The 26072-nt window shown below is 37.8% G+C and overlaps 1 protein-coding gene across 5 annotated transcripts; it reads left to right on the plus strand.

Annotated features, from left to right (window-relative positions):
- The first annotated feature begins 3355 nt into the window (after positions 1–3355).
- Positions 3356–16426, plus strand: STX11 (syntaxin 11). Of its 5 annotated transcripts, XM_081940792.1 has the most exons (5): positions 3390–3469; positions 7500–7561; positions 11763–11887; positions 13981–14038; positions 15351–16426. In XM_081940792.1, the coding sequence occupies exon 5, from the start codon at positions 15358–15360 to the stop codon at positions 16222–16224; it is 867 nt and encodes a 288-aa protein (XP_081796918.1). In that variant the 5' UTR covers positions 3390–3469; positions 7500–7561; positions 11763–11887; positions 13981–14038; positions 15351–15357; the 3' UTR covers positions 16225–16426. The 5 variants fall into 5 exon arrangements, with proteins under 5 accessions (XP_081796917.1, XP_081796919.1, XP_081796920.1 ...); XM_081940791.1 differs by lacking the exon at positions 7500–7561 and having other exon boundaries at positions 3356–3469; XM_081940793.1 differs by lacking the exons at positions 7500–7561; positions 13981–14038 and adding an exon at positions 14099–14236 and having other exon boundaries at positions 3356–3469.
- The last annotated feature ends 9646 nt before the right edge of the window (positions 16427–26072 follow it).

Genomic DNA, 26072 nt, shown 5'->3' on the forward strand with positions numbered 1-26072 from the left:
ATTAGCCTCTCATGTCCATCTAGCCACTGTTGTCTGAAAACCTGGTTTATGATTAGAACACTGAATAGAGGTGTTCAGTTATTATGGAATTCATGTCTTAGCATGATAAATTTTATAAGATCAAATCAAGTATCAAACTTGAACTTGCAATCTCACATATTAATTCCTTAATCAGCAGCAAACCATGATTACTTGAACTCATCAAACCCCCATTATCCCTGCTTAGACATTTACATATTTGCATTTATGCTCCTCTTTCACAGAAGGAACTGCTCTGCCACATATATATATATATATATATATATATATATATATATATATATATATATATATATATATATATATATATATATATATATATATATATATATATATATATATATATATATATATATATATATATATATATATATATATATATATATATATATATATATATATATATATATATATATATATATATATATATATATATATATATATATATTCACAGCCCTATCTTTAATTTCTGCATTCTTCCTGTTTTAACATAGCATTTGTCTTTTTAAGACGTATTCCTAACTACGTTTTCTTTTGTGTGTTTTTATCCCACATGCAAAACTAATTTTTCTAAATTAGGACTGTGGTTTTTCTTGAGTATCTGATGCAAGCCTGGAATTTATTTGTTACAATTTTTCTACCATCTGGATTATATAAACTCAGTATAAGGATAAAAGTTTGCAGAGGGGAAACCCAACATGACCAAAGCTTTCAGCCTACAAACTGTAAAGGGTACCATGTGCTGCTTTTTTAAAGTTTGCAAAATCACAAATAAGAAAGAGGGAAGTCCGTTCAAGGCCAAAGTGAAAGGAGTAGGCACACACTACTCATTATACCATTTGCAGGAAATGAATAATTTCGCCACCACCGAAAAAAAACCCTGTTTCCTAGAATTGCCAATATTTATTTTTACTATGTAAAAATAAAAATCCACAGACTCTTAAATATGAGCAAGAAAATGATACTGGAAAGATCCCTTAGCTAACCCTTTAATAAAACAAGTTTATGATTGGTCTAAAATTGATACTCTGATCTCTTCATGTGCACAAGAAGTCTTGGTATATTTACTCAGAAATCTCACACTTTATTAGTGAAGATGATCTCTAAATAAATGGTCATAGAACTATAAATTGATTGGGAAATAACTAGACGAAATAACTAGGTTGCCCAATTGCTAAGCATGAATAACTCAGCAGGGAATGTTTTAAAACAGGGGTGTCAAACTGAAGGTCCAGGACCCGTATCTGGATCTCAGGGTCGTTATATCTGGCCTGCAGGGCTGCCCTAGAAACAGCGAAGGACCAACTCATAGTACCTCTGTCAGCGAAAACTGATCTTGGGAGGGTTGCGGCAGAGGGTTGCAGGAGGCCATTGCATCCGAAAAAGGAGCCCGTGAGCCCGTTTTTGCTGGCAGAGTGCTCGGGCCACCACAGGCGCTCCCAAAACCACTGACATTGAGCTGGCCACACCCACACTGGCTACGCCCACCCGGTCCCCAAAGTCAAACACAACCCTAAAGCGGCCCTCAATGAAATTGAGTTTGACACCCATTTTAAAAGGTTAACACATAATTATTCAGTGGGGAAATATAACTCTCCTTATCAAAGGTAGAAAAACAACATATGGCAATCAATTTTTGATCACTGCATGACCTATTATGGGAAATAGGAAATAAGGATGTGCATTACAGGAAAAGCAAAATGTAATCTTGCCTAGGATCTTGATATCATCTACTTTTTAGAAAATATTGTGTTTTCTTTATGGAATTTGAGGAGAAAAGACCTTTAATTTAGCTGACCTCATTCAACTTTTTTTGAAGAATTTTACAGGTAATATATACAACACTCTCTTTAACTTTTATTACTTCTAAACATAGGAGTATTTATTCTATGTTTAGGAGGGCCTAAACATAGAATAACTGCACATTATCTTGTGGTTAGCAGCACCTGAAATTATATATATATATATATATATATATATATATATATATATATATATATATATATATATATATATATATATATATATATATATATATATATATATATATATATATATATATATATATATATATATATATATATATATATATATATATATATATATATATATATATATATATATATATATATATATATATATATATATATATATATATATATATATATATATATATATATATATATATATATATATATATATATATATATATATATATATATATATATATATATATATATATATATATGCTGGTTTTGTTGTATTTGGGTCTTTTCCCGTGTAAGGTTTAAGTATCTATATCTATGTCTATATATGAATATATGAGTTTAAATGGACTCCAGAGGATAGTAAAGGACAGGAAGGTCTGGAGGAACATTGTCCATGGGGTAGCGATGGGTTGGACATGACTTCACAACTAACAACAGCAACAACGACAGGGAAAAATGGGAAATCAAAACAGAAACTAATATATGCAGTTCTGATTTGTAAATAGTCCTTTTTAGGTTCCCAACAACAATGGTGACTTTTTCAAAAGGTTGGATAATTAACAGCATTTTTGTGTGAGATGGGTGGCCATATAAATGTGATTAATAAATTAATAAATATTATTCCAACAAGAAGAAAGGGTTGAGATACATGTACAGTACAGTACGCCTATTCTGATAAAACTGCACAATACTCCATTCTCCCGCCTTCCTTTTAATGTTCCCACTTTTGTTTCCAAACAACTTGAGCATCTACCTAACCCAAGGAGTCTTCCAGAATGGAATCAATCCGTGAAATAAACTTTTGTCCTTCAGGGAGCTTTTTGCTGCACAAAAACACCCGTGGGGTTATTTTTTTAAAAAAAAAAACCCAACCCAAAACTGAAGTAATCTTTACACGTTTTGTGTCCATCTTTCCTATATATCCTCTGCGGGTAATCGGGCAGTAATTTTACCCGGCTTTTTGAAAGCGAAACAGAGTGGATGGGAGAGTGGATGGATGGATAATGAGAGGAATAGAAGTAGCGCAGGTATTGCCCTGATGCTGACATCTGGGCTTCAGGTTCACGCCTTTGCTGCGATGACGCCTCAGGGGATCCTGCCAAGAATTCCGCAGATCATCGACGCGGGGAGCCCGGCATCTGCCTCGCCGCCGTCTTTCCAGGCAGCTTCCACCCACCCCGCTCGCCTTTCACAAGACGAAGACTCATCACTCCTCACATACGTACCAGAGCATCGCTCATCCCTGACACACTTTTTTTTAAAAAAGCAACTGGGGCAGCCAATGGGCTTCGCGCAGGCGGGGCCAGGGGCGGGGATAAGACTCGCCGCGGGGAAACTCCCAGGATGGAAAGGCTTGACAGGTGCTTCTTCCACGAGGCAGCGTAGTCTTGGCTGGACAGCGACCCGAAGGGAAGTCGATTACTCTCTACCCGGCTCAGGCGGTAAGTGTTTACTTGATAGAATAGAACAGAATGACAGAATTGGAAGGAACCTTGGAGGTCATCTAATCCAACCCCCTACTCAGGCAGGAGACCCTATACAATTTCAGACAAAAAGCTGTCCAATCTCTTCTTAAAAAAACTTCCAGTGGTGGATTTCCCAGATGGGGATTGTGGGAGATGTTCTCTGCTTGACAAGAGTTTTTATTTTTATTGCACAGTCCCAAACCATGACAATCGTGGTTTTTATCACCTGAACTGGGAGTCTATTTTGTATCTATGCACTAACTGCTGGCTGGTTTGATAAAAGTTTTGAGTCAAAAAAACTCCACGGAGTCCGCGGAGGCATCAGCAACCTGAATCCTGATTTCTCAGGAGAATGGTGGAGAAATAGAGGATTCAAGTGCAATTTAATCATCATACCTATAGCTGGAGAAGAAAGGGCTACCAAAATTAGCAAAGAGGCTGAGATGGAAGTGAGGGCAGAGATACAGTATGTACAATTTGGTTTTTTTTTTGTTGGGAGTTGAGTAACAAAAATCACTCTGGCTGACCATGAGAAAACTGAAAGCAAGCAAGAGGAAGTTTTAAAGGCAGCACAGAGTTCAGCTGTAGTAGCTGCTAGAGGGCTTTAAATTGTTGATAAAAACTCATGGAAAAATAAGATTATCTGTGGCTACTAATCATACTAATGAGTTCCTACTTTGGGCACAAATTGGACCTACAGTGACTTTTTCTTCTGTTCTATAGAGTTTTGGTAGAAGTTTTACTTCTATATTAGGTGTGTCCCGAGCACCCATTATTTTTAAAACTGATATAGTACTTACTAGCATAACATAGCAATTCTAATGTGAAACTTAATTATAAGAAAAAATGTTTTCTGTTTTTAGCTATTTTTAAAATGTTATTTGTTTAAGAATATTCATTCTGAAAGAGATGTTTTCACACATTACCCATGAAATAAAAACTTGCACTGGATATTTTTTTCAATAAATATATAAACTCAGGCTTTTCAGTAGGATTAATTTTTTTTTCTTAGCTTGTTACTTTCAAAGCTTCTCCTTGTAGTTTTTCATGCTTAGCAGGAAGGCCTATTATAGTTTTAAAATCTTTTGTAACTTTAAAGGAAACATAGAACACAACACAAATATAATCTGCATTATAATGTTTTGATGTGGATATGTATTTAAACAGTGTTTATTAGTATTATATTGTTGCACTCTTTAATTTACACATTTGCACATAATGACATTACTATCTTTTGGACATAAAATGGTATTTTAGGAGAATATTTTGGCCTTTTCCCAAACTGATTCAAAATGAACTTCTTTTATTGTCATGAGCTAAATAGCTAAAGGGGACCTCATCTGGTCCCCACCAGATGTGTCAGATTGATTCTCCCATAATCCCCAGTTAGCAAGTTTCTGGCTTGCTTTTCTGGACATTTGCGTTTTATTTGGAGAATATTTCATAAGTATCATTCAAAGATGCCAGGCAGAATGCTATACTCCTAGATACCTTCAGCTTTAATAATGGTCCACTGGCAAGAAGTGTATTGAGAAGTGGTACAGGGCTGGATCTTGGGTGGGAGTTGAGGGAATCTAAGGAGATCCAAAGGAGATCTCTCAGCTCAATGGAAAAAATGTGATGTGAACATGTAAAAAGAGAAGAAAGTAAATATAGAAGGTTGACAAGCACATGTGAATAAGGATGAGAGAGCATGCCAGTAGCAGTATATATTGTGTGAGATAAGTGAAGCTAGATGCTTAAATATGTGATTTCTACTGCTTTTAGGACAGAACATCAGGCCCAGAGCCACGCAGGCCTGGGTAATTACAGTATAGCATGTGATTGCTCAGAGACAAAACCATCCAGTCCCAGTATGGTATCTGGACTGGCACAGACATGCTGGCATTTTTACCCTGGTGATGAAATTCTTCAAGGCAGTATAATTTTTAACTTCTCATTTTTAAAACCACTTTATAGCAAAAGGACCATTACTCAACCAGACCCAAAGTTGCTTTTTCAAGAGGCAACTAGACTTTGTTTTTGTTTGAAGATGTTTCGTTTTTCATTCAAGAAACTTCTTCAGCTTCTTTAGCTTCTTGGATGTGAACCGAAACATCTTCAAACAAAAACCAGAAAGTCCAGTCGCCTCTTGAAAAAGCACCTTTGGGACAACTATGACCTGAATGGCTGACACTCCCCATAGATTGTCAGTCAAATATACAGTTACAGATACTAATTTTGTTTTTATCTTAAGGGTGTGTTATTCTTTTCTACAACCAAACAATGCTGGTTCCCAAATTAATGTTTTTAGTATTAGGGCAGCAGAAGTAGGTTCCAGTGGTTGTATTAGTATTATGGTTGATCTTGGATTAAAATGAGATACAGGCTTGCACATACTCAAGAACCTTTTTAAAAGATAGTTCAGCACTTTGCTCTAGTTAGTATATCAGGATGCAGTTGTAAAATATGGATTGAAAGTTGAGGGAACTGAAATGTTAGTTTTATGCTGCATAGTCTAAGAATTGTAACGTGGAAGAATTCTATAATTCTATCTGCAGAAGGGAAAGCTGGGGCAGGAAGTGAACAATCCCCAAGTTACCATAAACTGGCATCGATTAAAGTTACAGTGTTTGCCATTTAATGGAGTCCCTTCAAGATCAACTTTGTCAAAGATGCAGAGGTGTTACAGTTACCTGTCTGGGATATAAATTAAGGCAAATGCAGTTAAAAAATAGCAAGTGTTACTCTTCCTGAAATTTAACAAAAATATGAAGAGGAATACAACTTGAATATTTTTTCTGGAACCCAATATGTGAGGTCCGCGTTTGCTAATTATTCTTACGTGATGACCTTACTTAGATTACAGCTACTAATTTTAATTTTATATAACTATTAATTTGCTAGGGATTATGCTTCAATGAATTCAGTGACTCTTATTTCTGAATATGGAAGATAGGATGCTGGTTGATAGTAAATTAAGAAGCAATGGCCACATGACATAGTTTCTTCATGAGCAATAACAAAGCTGTTAAACTTTTAATGTAGTAATTACTATGTTTAATTTATTAAGATTTTAATTTATTTTAATTTTTAAAATTTTAATGTACAGTATTAAAAACAATATACTTTAAGGTTTTGGAGCTTTCTTCCAAATCCTACCTTATTTTAAGATTTGTAAGGAAGATCTCAGAATGTATGGGGAAAAAAACAGTATAGCAGAACTAGCAATCAATTGTTTTGTTATCTGGAGCGCTATTTTAAATTTTGCATGCATTTCTTGCTTGTTATAAATTGTCACATTTTCATTTCAGCATTTTGTATGCCTGGACATGAATATACATAGATATACATCATAAAAAATGTATAGGATAAAAACAAAGAATCTGAGATATGCTGGGAATTTGTGCTCAGTAATGGATATGTCATGTTAGTATTTGTGTAATCAATTTTGTTCTGTAATGCATCTAGCACTTGTGAGCAAGAAAATCATGAGGTTTTGTGTCACTTAATAGTATATAGCCTATAAGGGTGATGTATCAAGTGACGAGATAATACAGGTGCTGTAACTGAATGCAGAATGTGCAGTGCTCTCTGTGCTTAGTCATAATAGGTCAGTGCATAGTTTGCTTCTTAGCTGTTACAAGACAACTAGATATTAACTTGGAAATTACAAATGGTGTCTTATGACTCGTATTACCCTGGTAATCTAGGAGTTTAAGAGATATTGAAAAGGGATACGTGATGATATTTGGCACTAAATACAAAATGTAAACACAGTTAAGGTGTTTTTTTTTCACACTTCCTTTATTAACAATAGACCACTGCCTTCTGTTTTGCTTAGATACGATTTAAATAGGGAAGCATAAGCTGGGGCAGCCCCCTAAAGCCTTGAGCACTGTCCCTGAAGTGCCTCCCCATTTGCTGTGAAATGTTAATTTTCAATATGACAAGGGAAAATTATTTCATACATGGACAGGGGATTGTATTCACTGTGCAGATCATTTGACAATCTCTTCTGTATCAGCTTCTTTTAGTGACCAGTGAAAGCTCAGCATGGTGCCTTTAAGACCTGCTGGAATCATCTAGGTAGGCACCTGCATGCTCAGAAGGCACTTTCACCTGGGTAGCTAAATTATTTGACAAGCCTAATAATTATTTCATTTAATTAACTTTAGCTGTAATATGTGTCCTGGTTTTTGCTACCTTTTGGCATACACCCTCCAATCCTATCGTATCTTCTGCTTTAAGAAAAAGTTGTGTGCTCCTGGGCTAACTATCTTAGGCAACAAAGCTATTTATCTGAATTTCTTTCTTGCGGAAGCAAGCTGGTGTCTTACTTTCTCTCAATCATGATCATAGGTACGATGGAGATGTGATCATCCCAGTTTAGCAAAAATGGAACCTAGGTTTACATTCTCTGCCAGATGATGCCTTCTTTTGAAAAGGTCTCTCCTTTACCATTTACCTAGTAGGAAGACTGGTGACATGCCACATGAACAAATGGAGTTTAATGTTTTCCCATTAATTAGTCTCTGAGTTAAAGTCACTCACCCCACTCAGTTTTCCTCCAGGACTTCTGGCTGCCTCATTGAATAAAATGTGTGATCCAAATTAGAAAGAAATAGGGATTTTCAGATGAAAAACAATGAAGTAGGAGGAATATATATAAAAACCCTTTCACAGCAGAGCTCAGATCCATGCAATCAACCGCAGATCAATAGTGACTGTCTGAAGAAACCCTTGGAGACTTAAAAAATGAGCCCAAGGAACACTTAAACAATTAGTCAAACAGAATTTTGTGTATTTCATTGAAATCCAAGTCAGCATTTGCTGAGTTGTTGTGAGTCTCACATTATTACAGTAGTCCAGTTGCCATCCTAAATCCAAGAGCCTAATGATAAATCGAGTGCGCACTGATTCTATTTCTTTAAAATTGGTAACCTGAGTAAGATTTGATAAGTGCTTTGGAAGGTCCTGGTCAGGTCTGCACGTAGGCCAATGCCTCTCTGGAAGTAGATATCCAATCTCTCCTGAAGTTGAACCCAAAAAGAACAATACTAAATCATAAGAGAGGAGAACAATACTAAACCATCAGAGAGGACGGGGAGGCAGCTTAAAGTGACCAATTTGGCATGTGATCCCAGCCCTCACAAAATGATTGATCACATTGTTGGCAAGGTGTCGTTGATTGATTGTCAAGGAGAACAAATGCTGTTGAGAAACGACAGTCATAGCCCAATGCAAGCTCGCCTCTGTGGTGTGCTGGGAACAAGATAAAGACAATATCTCAAGGACACATTCTCTGAGAGCAGTTAGTGGGACGTCTTTGTACCAGAGTTAGAAGGATGTGACAATGAGTTCTATAAGAGCCTGCCCCAAAGATCTCTGCAGTCAGAGCATTACTAGGCAAAGCCATATACAGTAGCAGTTTGGTCACTTTGGGGCTTTTGTGATGAAAAACAGAACTGCCAGCTGTGAGCAGGAAAGCAGCTTCAGAGGAAATTCATGTATGATTATCTTAAAGTTTCAAACTGAGAATGAAACTCTAGTCTAAAGGATACCAGCAATTCCTGTCCTAAAACATGGAGCAAATTCTCCTTCCAATGGAGAAGGTTTCTGAAACAGAATGTTTCATGTTAAATTATTAACCATTTAAATCAGGAGTCCCCAAACTCTTCAATTCATGAACCCCTTTATTAAGTTCCAGATTGCTCATAAATTCCCAAACATTTATTATAGGCAGAGGTGTTATTCAGCAGGTTCTGGAGAACCGGTAGCAGAAATTTTGAGTAGTTAGGAGAACCGGTAAATACCACCTCTGATTTGCCCCACCCCCATTTATTCTCTGCCTCCCGAGACCCAGCTGATCGGGAGGGAATGGAGATTTTGTAGTATCCTTCTCCTGCCATGCCCAAACAAGCCACATTATGCCCACTAAGCCATATCACGCCCACCAAGCCCCGCCCACAGAACAGGTAGTAAAAAAAATTGAATCCCACCACTGATTATAGGGGATTTGATAACTATGAAAATGTATATGAAAATAATTTAATAAATGCTACTTTAATAATTCTTTGAAAACCAATAATAATGACTTCATAAAAATAGGCAATATTTAAAATATGAAAGTATCAAATTTAAAATATCTTTTTTACTGAAGCTTTTAATATCATAAATAGGTGAGATGTATCTGATGAGCATCAATAAGGGTACTGATATAGGAATGATGATTTGTGTAATTTAATAGTCACCATGCTCTTCTACTGTAGATTCAGTTTGCTTCTATTAATTATCATACATTTACTGATTTCCCTTGACCCTTCCAGCCATTCACAGAATTTTTGATATTGACCACTTTGGGGAATTCCGATTTAAATCATTGCCAAATCTTATAGAATACAAGCTAAGATCCAGTAGAAAAGGATGGGATGAGATTAGTGAAAGGCCAGTTTGAAGGAGAAAATTCATGATTCCCCCCCCCTCATTTCTGCTTTAATCAATTCTCTTAGTTGATTTTCCTCTTATTTACCATATAAGCTGCACCTCTTCTATATTTCTACAAAAAATGGTTTTTTTTCCATTACATTATTAGACTTTCTAGAGATCCACATGGCGGGCATCCACTTTTTAAAAACAGAAACATAATAAGAACAATAAATGGATGGAATTGTAACTATTCTAAGTTTGTATTGTTCCTGGATTTTGAATTTTCTGAGAGCAATGCAAACTGTACGTTTATCATGTGCATTTGAAGCTTGTCTCACTGAAACAATTCACAGACAGCACAAAAATTTTCAAACATTTGTGGCTGCATTGTTAAGGCAACATAATCCTCATGACTTTCCAAAATGTGTACTGTGGCTGTTGTATAAGAACTGTGGGTTGTTCCTGCATGAATATGTGATTAGCAATGTTTCCTTTAACTGATGAGTCAGGCTGCCAGTGGTTTACCTATGAATTTAGGATTTAATCACATGTGTGATGTATTGTGGATTGTGCCATCTCATAAAACACGGAGGGGGGGGATGGTTAGAAGCTTTCCTTTTGTTTTTCTTCTAAACCACATCTATCTACATAGCTCCCAAAGACCTCTAGAAGCCCTTATCAAACTGCCATTTGTACTGTGACAAAAAAATGCACACTTGACACGAAACTATCAAATATATTTAATTTTAAGTATAAGTAAAATTGAATTTACATACTGGCCCATTTTGGAATGGGATGGACTCAAAGACTTGAGGGTGAATCATATTAGAAATTCCTTGATTTCAGTCTTCACAGTTGTAGAAAAGAAGCTGTCTACAGAATTAGAAGGGGAGTTGTTTAGACCAGCATTTCTCAACATAAGCAACTTTAAAATGTATGGAACCTTGAGTATCAGTCCATACATCTTAAAGTTGCCAAGGTTGAGAATCACTGCTTTACACCATTGAGTCTTGTTGAAAATCTTGAGCTTAGTACTGGATTGCAACTAGCATTCCTGGAAAATAGTTGTCTAACTTCCTTTTGAACACATCCAATGAGAGGAACCAACTCTCTGGGTCCACCTTTCAGTTGCTCTTATGTTAGGGAGGCTTTGCTAATGATCTTTTGGCATCTGCTTCCTGTAATTTAAATCTGATTTTCTGCTCTATCATCTGGAATGCTTGGGAACAGGTCTTGGCCTCATACAATATTCAGGTATTTTAAAAGTACTATCATATCCTCCTCAGCTTCAGTGCTAAACATTGGAAATCCTTTAATTCTTTATTGCTATTTCTCTTCTTCCCCCAATTTTAATCCTGAGTGGGCAATCATATTAAAACATTGATAAGCCAATAAAACAGTGATATTGTTAAAATCACTCCCATAACTAAAGCTGGACAAAGTGTTCCAACTACTCCCACCCGTTGGCTAAAAGGACTAGCTAAGATACAGCGAGTGTGCAACTTGTCTTAGTTTGACACCAGGCTTAATATCTCATGTCAAAGGTTTCATTTCAAAATTGGGCAGAATTAGGATACATTTTTGAGGGGGAATTTCAGGAATTTTAAGAGATGGAATGGCTGCTTTAAATTACAACAAATATTCAGGCACCCATTTTATAGGACATTTATAATTCCAAAAATGGGGAAAAAACACCCAATCAACCCTAACTCAAAATGTTTCACTCACTTAGGGTAAGGTTTCCATTTGGGAACTTGTCTTGGCATCATACAATATTCAGGTATTTAAAAAGTGCTATCATATCCTCCTGAGCTTCGGTGCTAAACATTAAAAATGCTTTTATTCTTTTCCCCTCCCACAGGATTTAATTACTAGCTCCCGAATCATCCTGGTTGCCCTTCTGTGAAGTAGTTCCAGTTTGTCTGAATCCTTCTTAAATGGTGGTCTTCTGAACTGTATTTAGTACTTGAGGTGAAATCTCACCAGGTATATTTGTAATGCCTTGTTATGACAAATTTCCTGCTTGTTACTGCAACAGTGGTCATTTTCAAAGTAGGGCACAAGCCTTGATTCTTGTTTCAAAAGAATAAGAAACATGTTACGCTGTGAATACTGACTGGAAGGACAGAGGTTTCTTGAGTAACATGTCAAATGTAGAGGTAGCATAAAAAGTGTAGTAAGAGTAAGGAATGCAGTTTGACTGGAAAGATGGAAGCATCAATCTCAACTTGAAGTAACTTTACAATTTATTTGTGGATACCTAGATCCTCTTATACTCTATGTATATGAATCTCAAATTCCACCCTGCTGTTGTTTATTACAAGGTTTTACTTTAATGTAAAATACCCATCACTAATGTTTCATTTTCTTATGAAACATTAGGGGTGGGTATTTGGTTGACCTAAAATAGAAGCCAAATGTTGGATAAATATTTTTAAAACAGTCATTTTACTGAAATAGTACATTTGAAATAATCTAATTAGTAAAACTTTACTGTGGAATTGTGACTTTATTAACGACTACAATGTTTAATGAGTCTGTAGTTGCGATTAATTTACGGTGCTGCACCTGCTCTCTAGTTATCAAGCACGTCAATGTTTAAAAAAGGAAATAAAATTAGTATATAAGATTACTAAATAAAAGCTGTGTTTTAAAGGAAAATTATGCTAAAGAGGGATTTATGCTGCAACTCAGCAGCAGATAAAATAGTTCAACTTTAGTCAGTGTGATAGTTTCATACAAGAGTGTGGTGCCACAAATGGTTAGGATGCTGGGTGGGAGGTAAGCAAGCCCACGTTCGAGACCCGAGAGAGCCCAAGGGCAGAAGTGGGTTGCTGCTGGTTCAGCCCGGTTCGGTCGAACCAGTAGTGGAAGTCAGGCCTGGGTCACAGAACTGGCAACTATACAAGCTTGCTATGCCCCCAAACCTGTTCCCCGTGCAGCTGCTGGGCCGCCACCATTTTGGAATTTATTGACTGCATGTGTGCAGTTCATTGTCAATTGTTCTGCGCATGCGTGCAGAACAATTTACATTGAACAACACGTGCATGCACAGCGCACATCTGGCACGCGCGGGGGTTGCGAACTGGTAGTAAAACCAGCAGTTGAGTTCTTGTCTTTTAGTCTAGCTCCTGCTGGGCATATGAAAGGAGCCCCCAACTGGGCATTCCCAGGGCAAAGGTGGCTAATCCTTTAAACCCAGATGTACCTCTGAGCTTCTGACTCAAGTGCAAATAATATATAAAGCTTCATGGAATAATGTACTCTGGTTAAGTATCAATAATACAATAATACAATAGTAGAGTTGGAAGGGACCTTGGAGGTCTTCTAGTCCAACCCTCTGCCTAAGCAGGAAACCCTATACCGTTTCAGACAAATAGCTATCCAACATCTTCTTAAAGACTTCCAGTGTTGGGGCATTCACAACTTCTGGAGGCAAGCTGTTCCACTGATTAATTGTTCTAACTGTCAGGAAATTTCTCCTCAGTTCTAAGTTGCTTCTCTCCTTGATTAGTTTCCACCCATTGCTTCTTGTTCTACCCTCAGGTGCCTTGGAGAATAGTTTGACTCCCTCCTCTTTGTGGCAACCCCTGAGATATTGGAACACTGCTATCATGTCTCCCCTAGCCCTTCTTTCTCTTAAGCTAAACATACCCGATTTAGCTGATAATATTTAAAATGGTTAATAGAAGATATTTGCATCTTTGACATTTTAATTCATCTATGCTCCCCACCCCATGGATGATGTTCGACTGATTGACCAGCCTGACAATCCCAGTAAAGTAGAGGTCCCCAAAGTGATCAATATTGACTTCCAATGGTCAATGTGACTATTCAAAGTCATTATTAGTCATAGTACTATTACTTAAAGTAGCATGGAGTTCAATGAACAATGTGGAATTTCATGAAGCGGTCAAAAGCTGAAAAGTGTGGGAATCTCTTCAGTAAATCATTAGCATATTTAATGGCCTCTTAATAAATTAATTCTGGGTTATGGGTTCATGTCTAAGAGGTTTGAGCTTGTGGCTATTATCTTTATAAACTCAAACTCTGACCAGATGGAAGTATTTATTTTCCAGCTGCCACTTGGTGTCCAAGAGAAGCAGTCTATTGTAGTGGACTGAATGTAGTGCTAAGGTAAGACAGAACCTGAAGCCCAGCCCAAAATTTAAATTGATCAATTCACTATTTTCTCAGCCCAGCCTATTTTTCAGAACTGAATATTCAGATGAATAAAGGTTTAATGAATAAATGAAATAGTGGAAAGCCTTGGATGATAAGTAAGGAGTAATATCTTAAATATTTGACTGACTTTTCAAAAGTGGACATAAAACAGTAAGTAGACAAGTTTATGAGATCAGCTCTTTTGATGTAGTTAGAAACTGAACAAATAGCAAAAATATCGCCTGGAGAATCTTCTTAAAATAACTCCAATATCAATAAGATTTTCCCCAGGTTTTTGCTTTAAATTTCATATGGGAAATTCTGCTTTTGTACAGAATTAATGTACAGAAAATCTCTTGGTTTCGAGATACATCAGTTTTGTTTTCTATTTGAATAGCAATGTACATTTCTGTGATTGACATTATTTCCCAGGCTAGTATACCTCTACGAATACCTGTAAATAGTTACTCAGTAAGAATACTCTAAATTCATACTTGGAGGGCCTTAGAATGGGAAAGGTTGAGTTAAATATTTCCTACTTCTACAAAGGGGATCTATAAATATTCTAATTTATCAATTGGAAAAAGGGATTCATGAAAGTCAGTAATTAATCAGAAAGTTAGTGTCTTTCTGATAGATAATATTTTACTGATTACTGTATTTTTCGGAGTATAAGATGCACTGGAGTATAAGACACACTAAGATTTTGAAGAGGCAAATTAAAAAAAAAGTTTTTGCATTCTGCAGACTTCCCAAAAACGGGCCAGTTTTTTGGCAAAAAAAGAGGGGGGGTATGCATAGCCTTTAGGAGGCTTGTAGACTGCTACTGGGGGCTGGGGGGGTGCAAAAATGAGCAAAAAACAGCCCATGCCCATTCTTTGTCAAAAAAGGGGCATGCATAGCCTTTAGGAGGCTTACAGAATACTCCTGGGGGCTGGGGGGGGCAAAAGCAAGCAAAAATGGCCTGTTTTTCTCTCATTTTTGCTCTCCCCAGCCCCCAGGAGCACTCTGGAAGCATCCTAAAGGCTATGCACGGCCATTTTGGTGAAGGGGACAGGGTTTCGGGAGGCCAAAAATGCTGTATTCAGTGTATAAGACGCAGCCAGATTTTTACCCTCTTTTTTGAGAGAAAAAGGTGCATCTTATACTCTGAAAAATATGGTAATATGGAATATTTCTGATTAATATGGAAATATGTGGTATATCAAACTTCAATGCATATATGGTAATTAAAAGAAATCTGTCTTCATCACTGCTATTTGACTTATTTGCTTTTTCATCCTAGGACAAAAATGAGAGACAGACTCTTGGAGTTTTATGAATTATCTAGGCTGTACAGCCAACATAGTGGAAATGCCGAGGATGACTTCCAAAGACCTCACGAAACGCTTCTTTTTGAAACCGACCATGCCGTAGCAAATCTTTACAAAAACATTCAAGATATTCGAACAAACAATCACCGTCTGAAGGAAGATGTGAGACGCTTGCGCAAGCAAAACAGTCGCTTCCTAACATCCATGCGTCGTTTCAGTAGTATAAAGCGAGACACAAACACCATAGCGAAGGACATTAAGGCCCGTGGGGAAGAGATCCACAGAAAACTTCAGGTTCTGAGAGACCTGAGTGAAGATGCAGAAACAAAATATGGTGAAAACGCAATTGTAACCCGTGTGTGCAAGGACCATTATGTCGATCTCATGCATGCTTTTCAGGAAGCCATGTTTAATTACAATGAAACTGAGATGAAAGAGCGGGACAATTGCAAAGTTAGGATTCAGCGGCAGCTGGAAATCATGGGCAAAGAAGTGTCTGGAAACCAGATAGAGGACATAATTGAGCAAGGCCGATGGGATGTCTTCTCTGAGAACCTGCTGTCTGACACAAAAGGAACTCGCTCTGCCTTGAATGAGATAGAAACCCGGCACAAAGAGCTGATGAAACTTGAATCTCGAATCAAAGAGGTCCATGAACTTTTCCTACAGGTGGCATTGCTGGTGGAAGAGCAGGCTGACACCTTCGATGTCATTGCGTTCAACATGCAGAATGTCCAAGAATATGTTGGGGAAGCTAAAGACGAAGTGAGGAGAGCACTTGAATACCGCAGAAAACATCCCTGCCGAACAATCCTTTGCTGCTGTTTATCGTGCCTTAAAGGCTAACTGCCCTCTTCAAGCCCCAAATCAGTGTTATGGGAATGCTTATAATTTGTGCTCATCTCTTTATGGTTATCATATTTTTAATTAATTATATATGTGTATGTTTCTTATGAAAACCAAAGGATAGTATGATACATACCAAAGTTGGGAACCTGTGACTCCATAGATCAGTGACGTGCGGTGAGGCTTATGACTGGTGAGGCTGGTGACGTTATCAGAAAGGTGGGGAATGGGACCACGTATGCAGGAGGCTGAGGCTGCCTCCCATTCCCCGCCTTCCTGAGTCAACATGAAGGGGACCACGGAGGGCGAGCCGCGCGTATGCAGGAGGCTGAGGCTGCCTCAGCCTCCTGCACACATGGTCCCATTCCCCGCCTTCCTGAGTCAACATGAAGGGGATCGCAGAGCACAAGCCGGCAGAGCACGCTCCGCGGTCCCCTTCAGGAAGGCAGGGAATTGGACCATGTGTGCCTTTTCCCCTTTCCCTTTTTTTTTCTTTTCATGATGAGAGGGGTGAGGCTCTGCCTCCCCTGCCTCCCCTGCCCGCACGTCCCTGCCATAGATGTTGTTGGACTACATCGTATTTGACAATTAGCTATGCTGGTGGATTGAAATTAGAGTCTGAAAACATCTAAAGGACCACAGATTCCTACCCATTCCTATATTTCAACTTATGTAATAAGAAACAAGGTTACCAACCCCCACATTGCTACCAAAATGAAAGGCATACCAGAACCTATGTAAAACCATGGGAAATTTTGATGAGGTGAGTAATAAATTATTCCCAAATAAATACATCCTATGGATTTTAAAGAAGCAATTGCAATTGCCAGTTTTTTTTTCTTGGAGAAAATAAATATGGAAGAAATTATGAACCCTAATTATAAATTATATATAAACTGTATTACATGGATAATGCAGTTTAGACATCTGGCAGTCATAGTTGAGTTTAGAGTTTTGCTAAAAGATTTACTATAAGGTTATTTACTATAAGTATACATTTCTAAAATGCATTGTTATAAAATTAAATGAGAAAAATATTTATTCTAATTATTATATAAAGAAAGTCCTTTGCTTTTTACCCCATAGTTTAGACTGTTGATAATGGGAGAAACCTGTTGATAATGGAACCAAAGTACAATTCCCAACATTTGAAAATGAGATTTCATTTACACAATATGTCAAAGTTAGTTTGGAGCTGTTATCTCTGGAGCTAAGAGCAGTCTGGAAGTCTTACAGGAATGAGAAATAGAGGGGATCAGAAATTAGATATTGTGAAATTGTGTGGCGCTTTCTTGTGCTGGCATGCAAAATGTGCAGCCAGGAGACTGCCTGCAACCTGCTAGCATCCCTTTTGTGGCCTCAGCAGATCCCTAAAGGAGATAGGCTTTGACTCATTCTTTAGCCTTTGTTTGAATTTTAGCAACCTGTGTCTGAAGAAGCAAAAGGGATGCTTTCATCTGTATATTGGCTGGGGTGTAGGGGAGATTAGAAAAACTACATTAATCCATTAAGCCAAAAATGGGGTAAAACATCCAAAGCAATATATCTTCCATGCTTAAGTTTGTTTTAGTCATGGTAGTTCATCTGTCTATTTTTTTAGGATAATCAGAGCAGAAAAAGTTGAAACCAAGAACCTCCTTTATTTAATTGCTGAAAGATCAGCTTCAAAAAAAAAAAAAAAGGATTCAGTTCATAAATCTGAGACTTGAGTGTAAAATTCATGTTTTTGGTGTATCATGTTTCTTCAGACAAATGTAAATAAGTAATGTAAATTGGGTTGCAGTATTTTGTAAGTTTATGATAACTAAATCACTAATTAAAATATTTTTCCAAAAATTGATAGGCTTTTCATTTATATGCATGCATCTTCTTTTTGAAAATGAATAATCACCATTTTTAAACAATGATTTTTTCAAAGAGGTCTGTTGCTGAAATTTATGCTTTTCTGTTAAATAGATGAACAAAACATTAGAAATGAGAGTCTTCCTCTCTCTCTTACATTTGAGAAAATCAGATTCAGAGCAAAACATTTGTTGTTGTCATTATGATAATTACTCTCATCCTAAACTATACATCTTTGGGTTATGAATTCTCTAGAAGAATGGTGGGGTAGGCATCTGTGGATCCAATTTTTTTTTTTTTAACTGAAACACTAACATCCATTAACCAATAAATAATGATGTTGAAGGAAATGCATATCTCTCCTTCCATACATGCATAATTACTTTTCTCTGCCCCCACCTTTTATTTATTTCAGCAGTAATACACTATTTAAATGGAAAAATTGTGGGGGGTTATATAGCTGCTGATTAAGTAATGAGTCAGAAATTCTTGCTGATCTGTATAAATCCTCCAGAGATCTATTAGCTGCCCACATTGTAGCGCACAGGATCTTATTAACATATCTTGCTAAATGGTTTGTTTAGTTTTGACTTTGCATATTGTGTCAACCGAACCATTTGTGATTTCTTCCGTAGGCCTTGGTTAAGCCATTATTCCATGTAATGTGTGTGTTCACACTGATATGAATTTATGCAATGACTAAGACATGTTTTACTTAGAACCAAGCACATGTGGCTGGGTTTGAGTAAGAGATTAAGTTACAAACAAACCATATTGTCAGCCAGTTTGATAACTGAACCATGTCTTGGTCTGAATGTGTATTCTGTACCATATCTGAAGTAATAATGTGTAGTAACTACACATATCTGTGTAGTAATAAAACATACATATATTACTTCTTCATTTTGGCTTGCAAACACAAAATCACTCCATTTCACATTTTAGAATTACATAAAAAGTAAAATAAAATTGCTTCAGCTAAGTGAATGACAAGAGAATTGTACTTCCGTCTTGCGGAAGTTGTACTTGATTGAGTAAGTACTTTCCTCTAATCAAGGGAAGAGACATGTATATAAAAAACAGGATTCAGTACGCATACTTCCCTAAAGATATATGAAGCTGTGCAATTGTATCAGATGTGAATATGCCATGAATAAAATGAATGAATCGGAGCATCATGTGTTTGCATGGAATGCTTAGTTTCTGTAAATTGTGCCAGGGCTATTAATTAAATTTTTATGTTGCCCATCTCCCCCTACAAGGTGACTATCTATCTAGCCAATTGATATAGCCATCCATCTTACAAAACACGTAACTCCGGCCAGCAAATAACGAAGCTTAAACAATAGATACTCCAAATCATCATCATCAACATCATCATCATCATCAAACATTAAACATATAAAAACAAAGCTAAGACCAGAAATAGTAGGAAAAGGGATGCTAACAAGAACAATAATAGCAATAATGAAGCTACCTCACTAGCTCTCCAGTCCCTTGGATTCCTTAGGCTGGCTGACATAACCAAATCTTGAAGGGCTTTTGGGAGTTCAGAAATGATGGAACCAGTCTTATTTCCCCAGCACTGCAGCTCTTTAATCATGCTTAAAGCCCAGTGGTGGGTTGCTGCAGGTACGACCCGGTACGGCTGTATCGGTAATGGCCGGGAGCAGCTGAGAGCGTACCAGTACGGTGGCTCATGTGGCCGACCCGCCCTCCTGCGCTCTATACCTGTTTTTATGGGAAATGGCAAAGGGCGCACACATGCACAGTATGCAGCACCTGCATGAGCCCCAACAAGCAGCTGGTTGACGCAGGGACGGTGGATTGTGCACATCCGGCATGTGCACGAATAGACCGTGAGCAGCGTATCAGTTGCGACGGTAAGAGCAACCCACCCCTGTTAAAGCCCAGACATGATCTCTCTATAGCAGTTACCATAATTGGTTTGCAGGAACAACGTGTGAAGCTCAAGGCATACATGTTACACCAACACAACCACTGCCATTTTCAAAGAAAGATTCACACTGTGGTTAAGTCAAAAATCATGATCATGGTTTATTAGAGAAAGAGAAATAATTAGAGCTAAACATATGATATTTAGAATTATGCATCAATCCAATCAACATTTGTATATAAGCCAGTGTGTTTTTCACACAATGGCACTGTAGAGGGATTAAAAAAGTCAATACAGTAATGGTCACAGTGACACAATCAAGACCCCTGCTTATGTTGTAGACACATGGATGTTGCATAAATACACAAAGAGGGGTCATCTTGATTTTTTGACTGCCCCTCCCCCAGCTCTACTGCTTTTGTCTATGCTGTCATTTATTTCCTTATATAAAAAGTTGTGTCTCTATTCTTAGCTGATTTCGCTCAAATCTGCTAGGTAACCTTCTCTGAAATGCAGTGGTTTTGTATCACCCAAGTAAAAAAAAAATAACATAATAAACACTACTTTGTTTTTCCTGGACTCTATCCACAGAACCTGAAGGCCACACACAATTGTGTCATTTTCCTTAGGGAAGGATTAGATCTCATTTATCTGTCAAACAAATCAATCTGTGTCCTTCCCAAAGGGATTACTCTAGAAGAAAATTACCCTAGCTCTATTAACCTTCACAAAGTCAACCTATAAAATGCAGACCACAGAACAAAAAAAGACATGCACTTTAAGAAACTCTTAGCAATTGGGAAATGATTTGAAATGACTTCTGTGATTGCCCAAGTCTGCTTCCTTTTTGTCACTTTCTTATTGAAATAATGCACAGATGGAATAAAAATATGACTAATGGAGTCATATATGTATGTTACATTTGTATCTCATTGTTCTTGTAGCTTAGGGCTGAAAAACATGGGACCCTACAGCCACCTTCAATCTCTGACTTAATTTCATAATTTTAATGTTTGATACTTTAATATAGTCAACATCCCAGATCCCTCTTACAGGTATTAGTTAACTGGTTTTTAATTCTGTCTTAAACTTTATTTTGTTTATCATTTGTACTCGTCTATGAAATGCAATAAACTGAATTGATTGATTGACTGAATTGATTGAATTTCATGTGGACCAACATCACTTCCAGAGTTCTTTCAACTAATTATGTTTGACCTTTAGAAAAGTTATCCGATAGCCTCTTGAATGTAGAAGGATAAAAAAAAGGAAAAGAGGTATCAGAGATCAAAAGATGATGTTAGGGGGAAAAAAGGAAATAAGTGGCTCCCATCATCTTTGGCTCTGACTTTCTGATTTCTGCAGAAAGCATGTGATGCAAATCCAAGCATATTGCCCATGCAGCCGGGCAAACTGGTAGTAGTGGTGGCAGGTGGCTCTGTCCACCTGCCCGGATGCTTCTGCGTATGTGCAGAAGTGTTGCGTACACATATGAATGACCTGGTAGTAAAAAAAAAATGGAAACCCACCACTGATGGACTTCATCTCCCAGGATTCCCCAGCAGGCAGGCTGCCTGGGGAATGCTGGGAGGTGAAGTCCACCGATTTTAAACTTGTCAAGGCTGCGAAACTCTAGTCTAGTAGAAATGTGAACTAATCAAGTTTTCTAAACTGTAGTGTAACAGCTACACAATCAACTGAATGGTTAACATTCTCGTTTTTTAAATGTAGCGATAACTGCAAAAATGCAATTTGTATGCATTTTTTAAAATTTCAATGAGCAGCTGCAGGAAATTGGAGTATGCGTGTGATGGGAGAGGGCTTAATTCCCCCCCCCCACTGTAGAAAATTCGCTGTGGAGATATTTTATCCTGCCTGCTTTTTGCATTGGAAGTTGAACCTCAGGAAGTGGCCTTTTATGACTGTAATTCTAGATCTGTTGCTGTTTGTCATTTTTTAAAAATGCACATAATAAGCATTCATACTCTATCCGTCATTTGAGCTGGTCTCTTGTCACTTCAACTAAAAAGTGTTAAAACTGAAGGTAAATTTAATTCTGAAGTGTCACATTACCATACAAAGTAGCATAAAACCATCTGTTGATATTTAAAGCTCTTTGAGGTTTTTAGGGCCATTTCCTAACTGCCGAGTCACAAGTTATATTACATAATTGGGGGAAGGGAGAGGGGACAACAGCCTGCAGCCAGAATTAAAATAGCAATCTTTACATCGGATACAGAAGCAAAAGCTGGAATCAGTTGTGGCTTCTTGCTTACAAAGTGGAAAGTTTTACTCACCTCCATATATTTTATTTGTGTTTGTATCAGTATTTCCATTAGATTATGCTCTACTTGTTTTTAGATACATTCGTATTTCACTTATTTGTAGCTCTTTCACTTTAAGAACTGATTGGAGAACCAGATGTGGTTGGTTAGTGTAAGAAACCAAATGTCTGATACAATAGGATTGTTCTTATGATAGTTCAAAGCAGTTAATAATGAACAAGGTAATCCCTAAGAAAACACAATGAAACTAGACACAATAATTTCATAAGTTATGAGCATGTTTGCATTACTATGTCCAGCAATATAGGAGACTATTGGAGGAAGGTGATTCTATTAGTGACAGCAGCTAAACCATCATTTCGCATTGTATAGAAGAAGACAATGGTAAACCACTTCTGTATTTTACCAAGAAAACCCCCATGAATAGACACTATAAAATTGGAGTTGGGTGGCCAATAAATTTAAATAAATAAATAAATGAAATTACTGATAGTGCCAGGTGATGGGCCTGTCAGGTCAAATGATACAGTATACTACATGCTACTAGATCAGTGGTTCTCAACCTTCCCAATGCCGCAACCCTTTAATACAGTTTCTCATGTTGTGGTGACCCCCAACCGTAAAATTGGTGTCTCGGTTCCTAAGACCATCGAAAATATGTGTTTTCCTATGGTCTTAGGCGACCCCTGTGAAAGGGTCATTCGACCCACAGGTTGAGAACCACTGTACTAGAGGAGCTGAGGATCTTTTGGAGTACTAATAGTATCTATGATGCAGGTCTACTAAAGCCTTCCTGGCATCTGGTTGCTAATGTTGCCATGCAGAGAAAGAAAACCAAAGTTGCAAATAAAGAATTACAGAGCGAACGTGAGACATAAGAAGTATGAACATGGAAAATTCAACTCAGAGATAAAATGGATCCTATATTGAGATACTAGGCATCAATACACTGAATTGGATGAAATTGGATACTACTACATTACATGAAAAAGAAAGAAGGAACAGCATTGCTTTCATAAGGTTATAGCAAAGACACTACTTCAGTGATGGCGAACCTTTTCAGCACCGAGTGCCCAAACTGGAACGTTTGCGCACATGCTGGAGCATCGGAAACTCAAAGACCAGTTTGCCGGTACACATGCGCGTGCTGTCCACCTAGTCTTTGGGTTCCCAGCATGCACATGCGTGGCGCCCAGCACTTGCTGGAAACCCAAAGACAAGGCGGCTGGCGCTGGAAACCAGAAAAGCCGCTGGCGACAGCGCGCATGGCCAGAGAGAGGGCTCTGTATACCACTTCTGGCACGTGTGCCACAGATTCGCCATCACGGCACACTTAGATATAATACAGTCTATGACTGAATAATATTAACCAGACTTCACAGGCAATCCTTAGAAAAGATACTCAGATGGCCTAATGTGTCTCTAAGTCTAAGATCAGAACAGCACAGAGCTAGGTATGAAACAAAGAAAATACCGAAAATGCAGGATAAAAAGAATACTAGCGCTTCTGAATGTTGGCATTGGAGAAGATTCTTGAGAGTATCATGTATAACCCAAGAAAACAAATTAATAGAGCATAGAAGAAATTAATTTAGAATTCTCATCTGAGGCATACATGAATCAGTTCAAATTATATTTTGGGCAGGAAAAGACCAAGCTCCCTTGAGAAGTGCTGGAATTTTTATTTTTATTTTATTTTTATTTTTATTTAAAATTATACATTTGTATTATGTGTGAACAGAGTTCTGGGTATCATTCATATTAATCCAATTCACAATAACAACATTAGCAATCTCTTATCACATTTCTCAAATGTAAGTAATCCTTATTATATTGTTCAAACATATATATTTTAAAAATGCCTAACTCCTCATCTTTATCTCTACCTTCATCTATATATATCTTCCTTGTTCTATCTAAACATTTCTCTATTATATATGAACAAATTTAACTAAGTTTCATTCATATTTATCCAATTCACGCTAACATTGTTAATAATCTCTATCACATTTATCAAGTTTATATAATCCTCATATTATTTCTACATTTATTTATTATTTATTTATCAAATTTAGTACTTCAGTTCTTACGTATCCATTTTTCCATTTTAACCCAATTCACAATAACAGTATGAACAAATTTAACTAGGTATCATTCATGTTGATCCAATTCATATTAACATTCTTGATTATCTCTATCACATCAATCAAATTATATAGTCCCGTTACATTGTTTAAATATCCATTGAAAGAAAAATACCTAACATCTGTAAAGTTTCAATCTATTATTTTTATTCATTCTATAAGCAATGTATGTTTTAATATTTTCCCTAATTTTATTCCTGTGGTGGAATTTTGAGCACACTGCCACAGTTGTGTGAAAACTGGTCATACATCACTTTTTACAGTGCATTTTGAATGCTCACTAAAGGAATGGTTGTAAGCTGAAGACTACCTGTACAGTACAGTCTCTAATATATCTATTATCAAAAAGGTGGGACGGGAAGAATAAACACCTCCTCAGGTAAGAATCATGAAAGCAAGGTGGACTAGATTAGGTTCAGGAAAAGACTTCTTCCAGAAGTCACCAAAGCTTCGCAGATTCTCTTATGCCAGGGGTGTCCAAAGTTGGGAACTTTAAGACTTGTGGACTTCAACTCCCAGAATTCTGGGAGTTGAAGTCCACAAGTCTTAAAGTTCCCAACTTTGGACACCCCTGTCTTATGCCATCGTGTGTTTGGACTCTCACCTTAACTGGTCTCAACTCAGCCAGGCACAGTTTCATTCAAACCATCACTAAACCAACTTTAGTTTAGCTTGCTGTGCCCAAGCCAGCCAGGGGTGGCAGAGTCTTTCAAAACAAACCTGGGCTTTATACAATGTGTGAACCCAAACATTTCACTACGTCACTGGCCATGTAATCAGCCCAACCTTCCTTCAGTGGCAAAACACGGTTGGGCGACTTGCTTGGCAGCGAAGAAAGGTTGTAGCTTTTTTTTTAAAAAAAAGCTGCTTTCGCGAAATCTGCTAAAGATTCGCCCTTGCTTGGGGAAGGTACTTGAGGAAGGCTACTTCCGACCGCTCGCGCGCCTTTTTATTCCCTTGAAATCCGGGTTGTACTTTCCTCTCTTTCTGCGCCCTCCCGCTCGCCGAGTAAAGAACGCTTAGAGCGGGCGGAGAGAGAAGAGAAGGAAGAAGTAGGCGAGCGCGGTTAAATCTCTCCCCTCGCTCATAAATTCCACTCAAGCGGGGCCCGCCGTACCTTGGCAGGAGCAAGCAAAAGAAGAAAGAGCAGACGGTGACCCAGCTGCTCGCTCTATGTAAGAGTGCCTGCTGGTGGGGCTTACAACCGTACCAGGATGGCCGAGTGGTTAAGGCGTTGGACTTAAGATCCAATGGACGCATGTCCGCGTGGGTTCGAACCCCACTCCTGGTAATGGCTTTTTTTCTGCCAGTTTCTCTTAAATTAAAAGAGGAAACAGAGAAACACCGCAGAAGACGTGAGGTGAGGCTTCTGCCTTTGGGCGGACGCCCGACAGGACCTTAGCCGCCATTTGAGCGAGCCCTCCTCCACCTCCCGCTGGGTGCCGCTTCTCTGCAAAGATAACCGAAAGCAAAGCCAGGCTGCGTTGCACGAAAATGAGATCGCGTCATTCTCACCTCCATGTAAACAAATGAACGAAGCTGCTTCTCTTGTCTCCCCCCCCCCCCCGAACCCCTTCCTTCCCCACTCTGCAAAGCGTAGTGGATGGGAGTGCACCGACTTGTGTCATTTTATTCTATTTTATATGTTCATGTATTAAACTATATTGTATTTTACCTTAC

Source organism: Natrix helvetica (genome assembly GCF_964273705.1).
Source record: "Natrix helvetica genome assembly, chromosome: 2".
Taxonomy (NCBI): domain Eukaryota; kingdom Metazoa; phylum Chordata; class Lepidosauria; order Squamata; family Natricidae; genus Natrix; species Natrix helvetica.

Coding starts and splice junctions, on each gene's coding strand:
- STX11 (XM_081940791.1), top strand. CDS start 15,358: ATGAGAGACAGACTCTTGGAGTTTTATGAATTATCTAGGCTGTACAGC.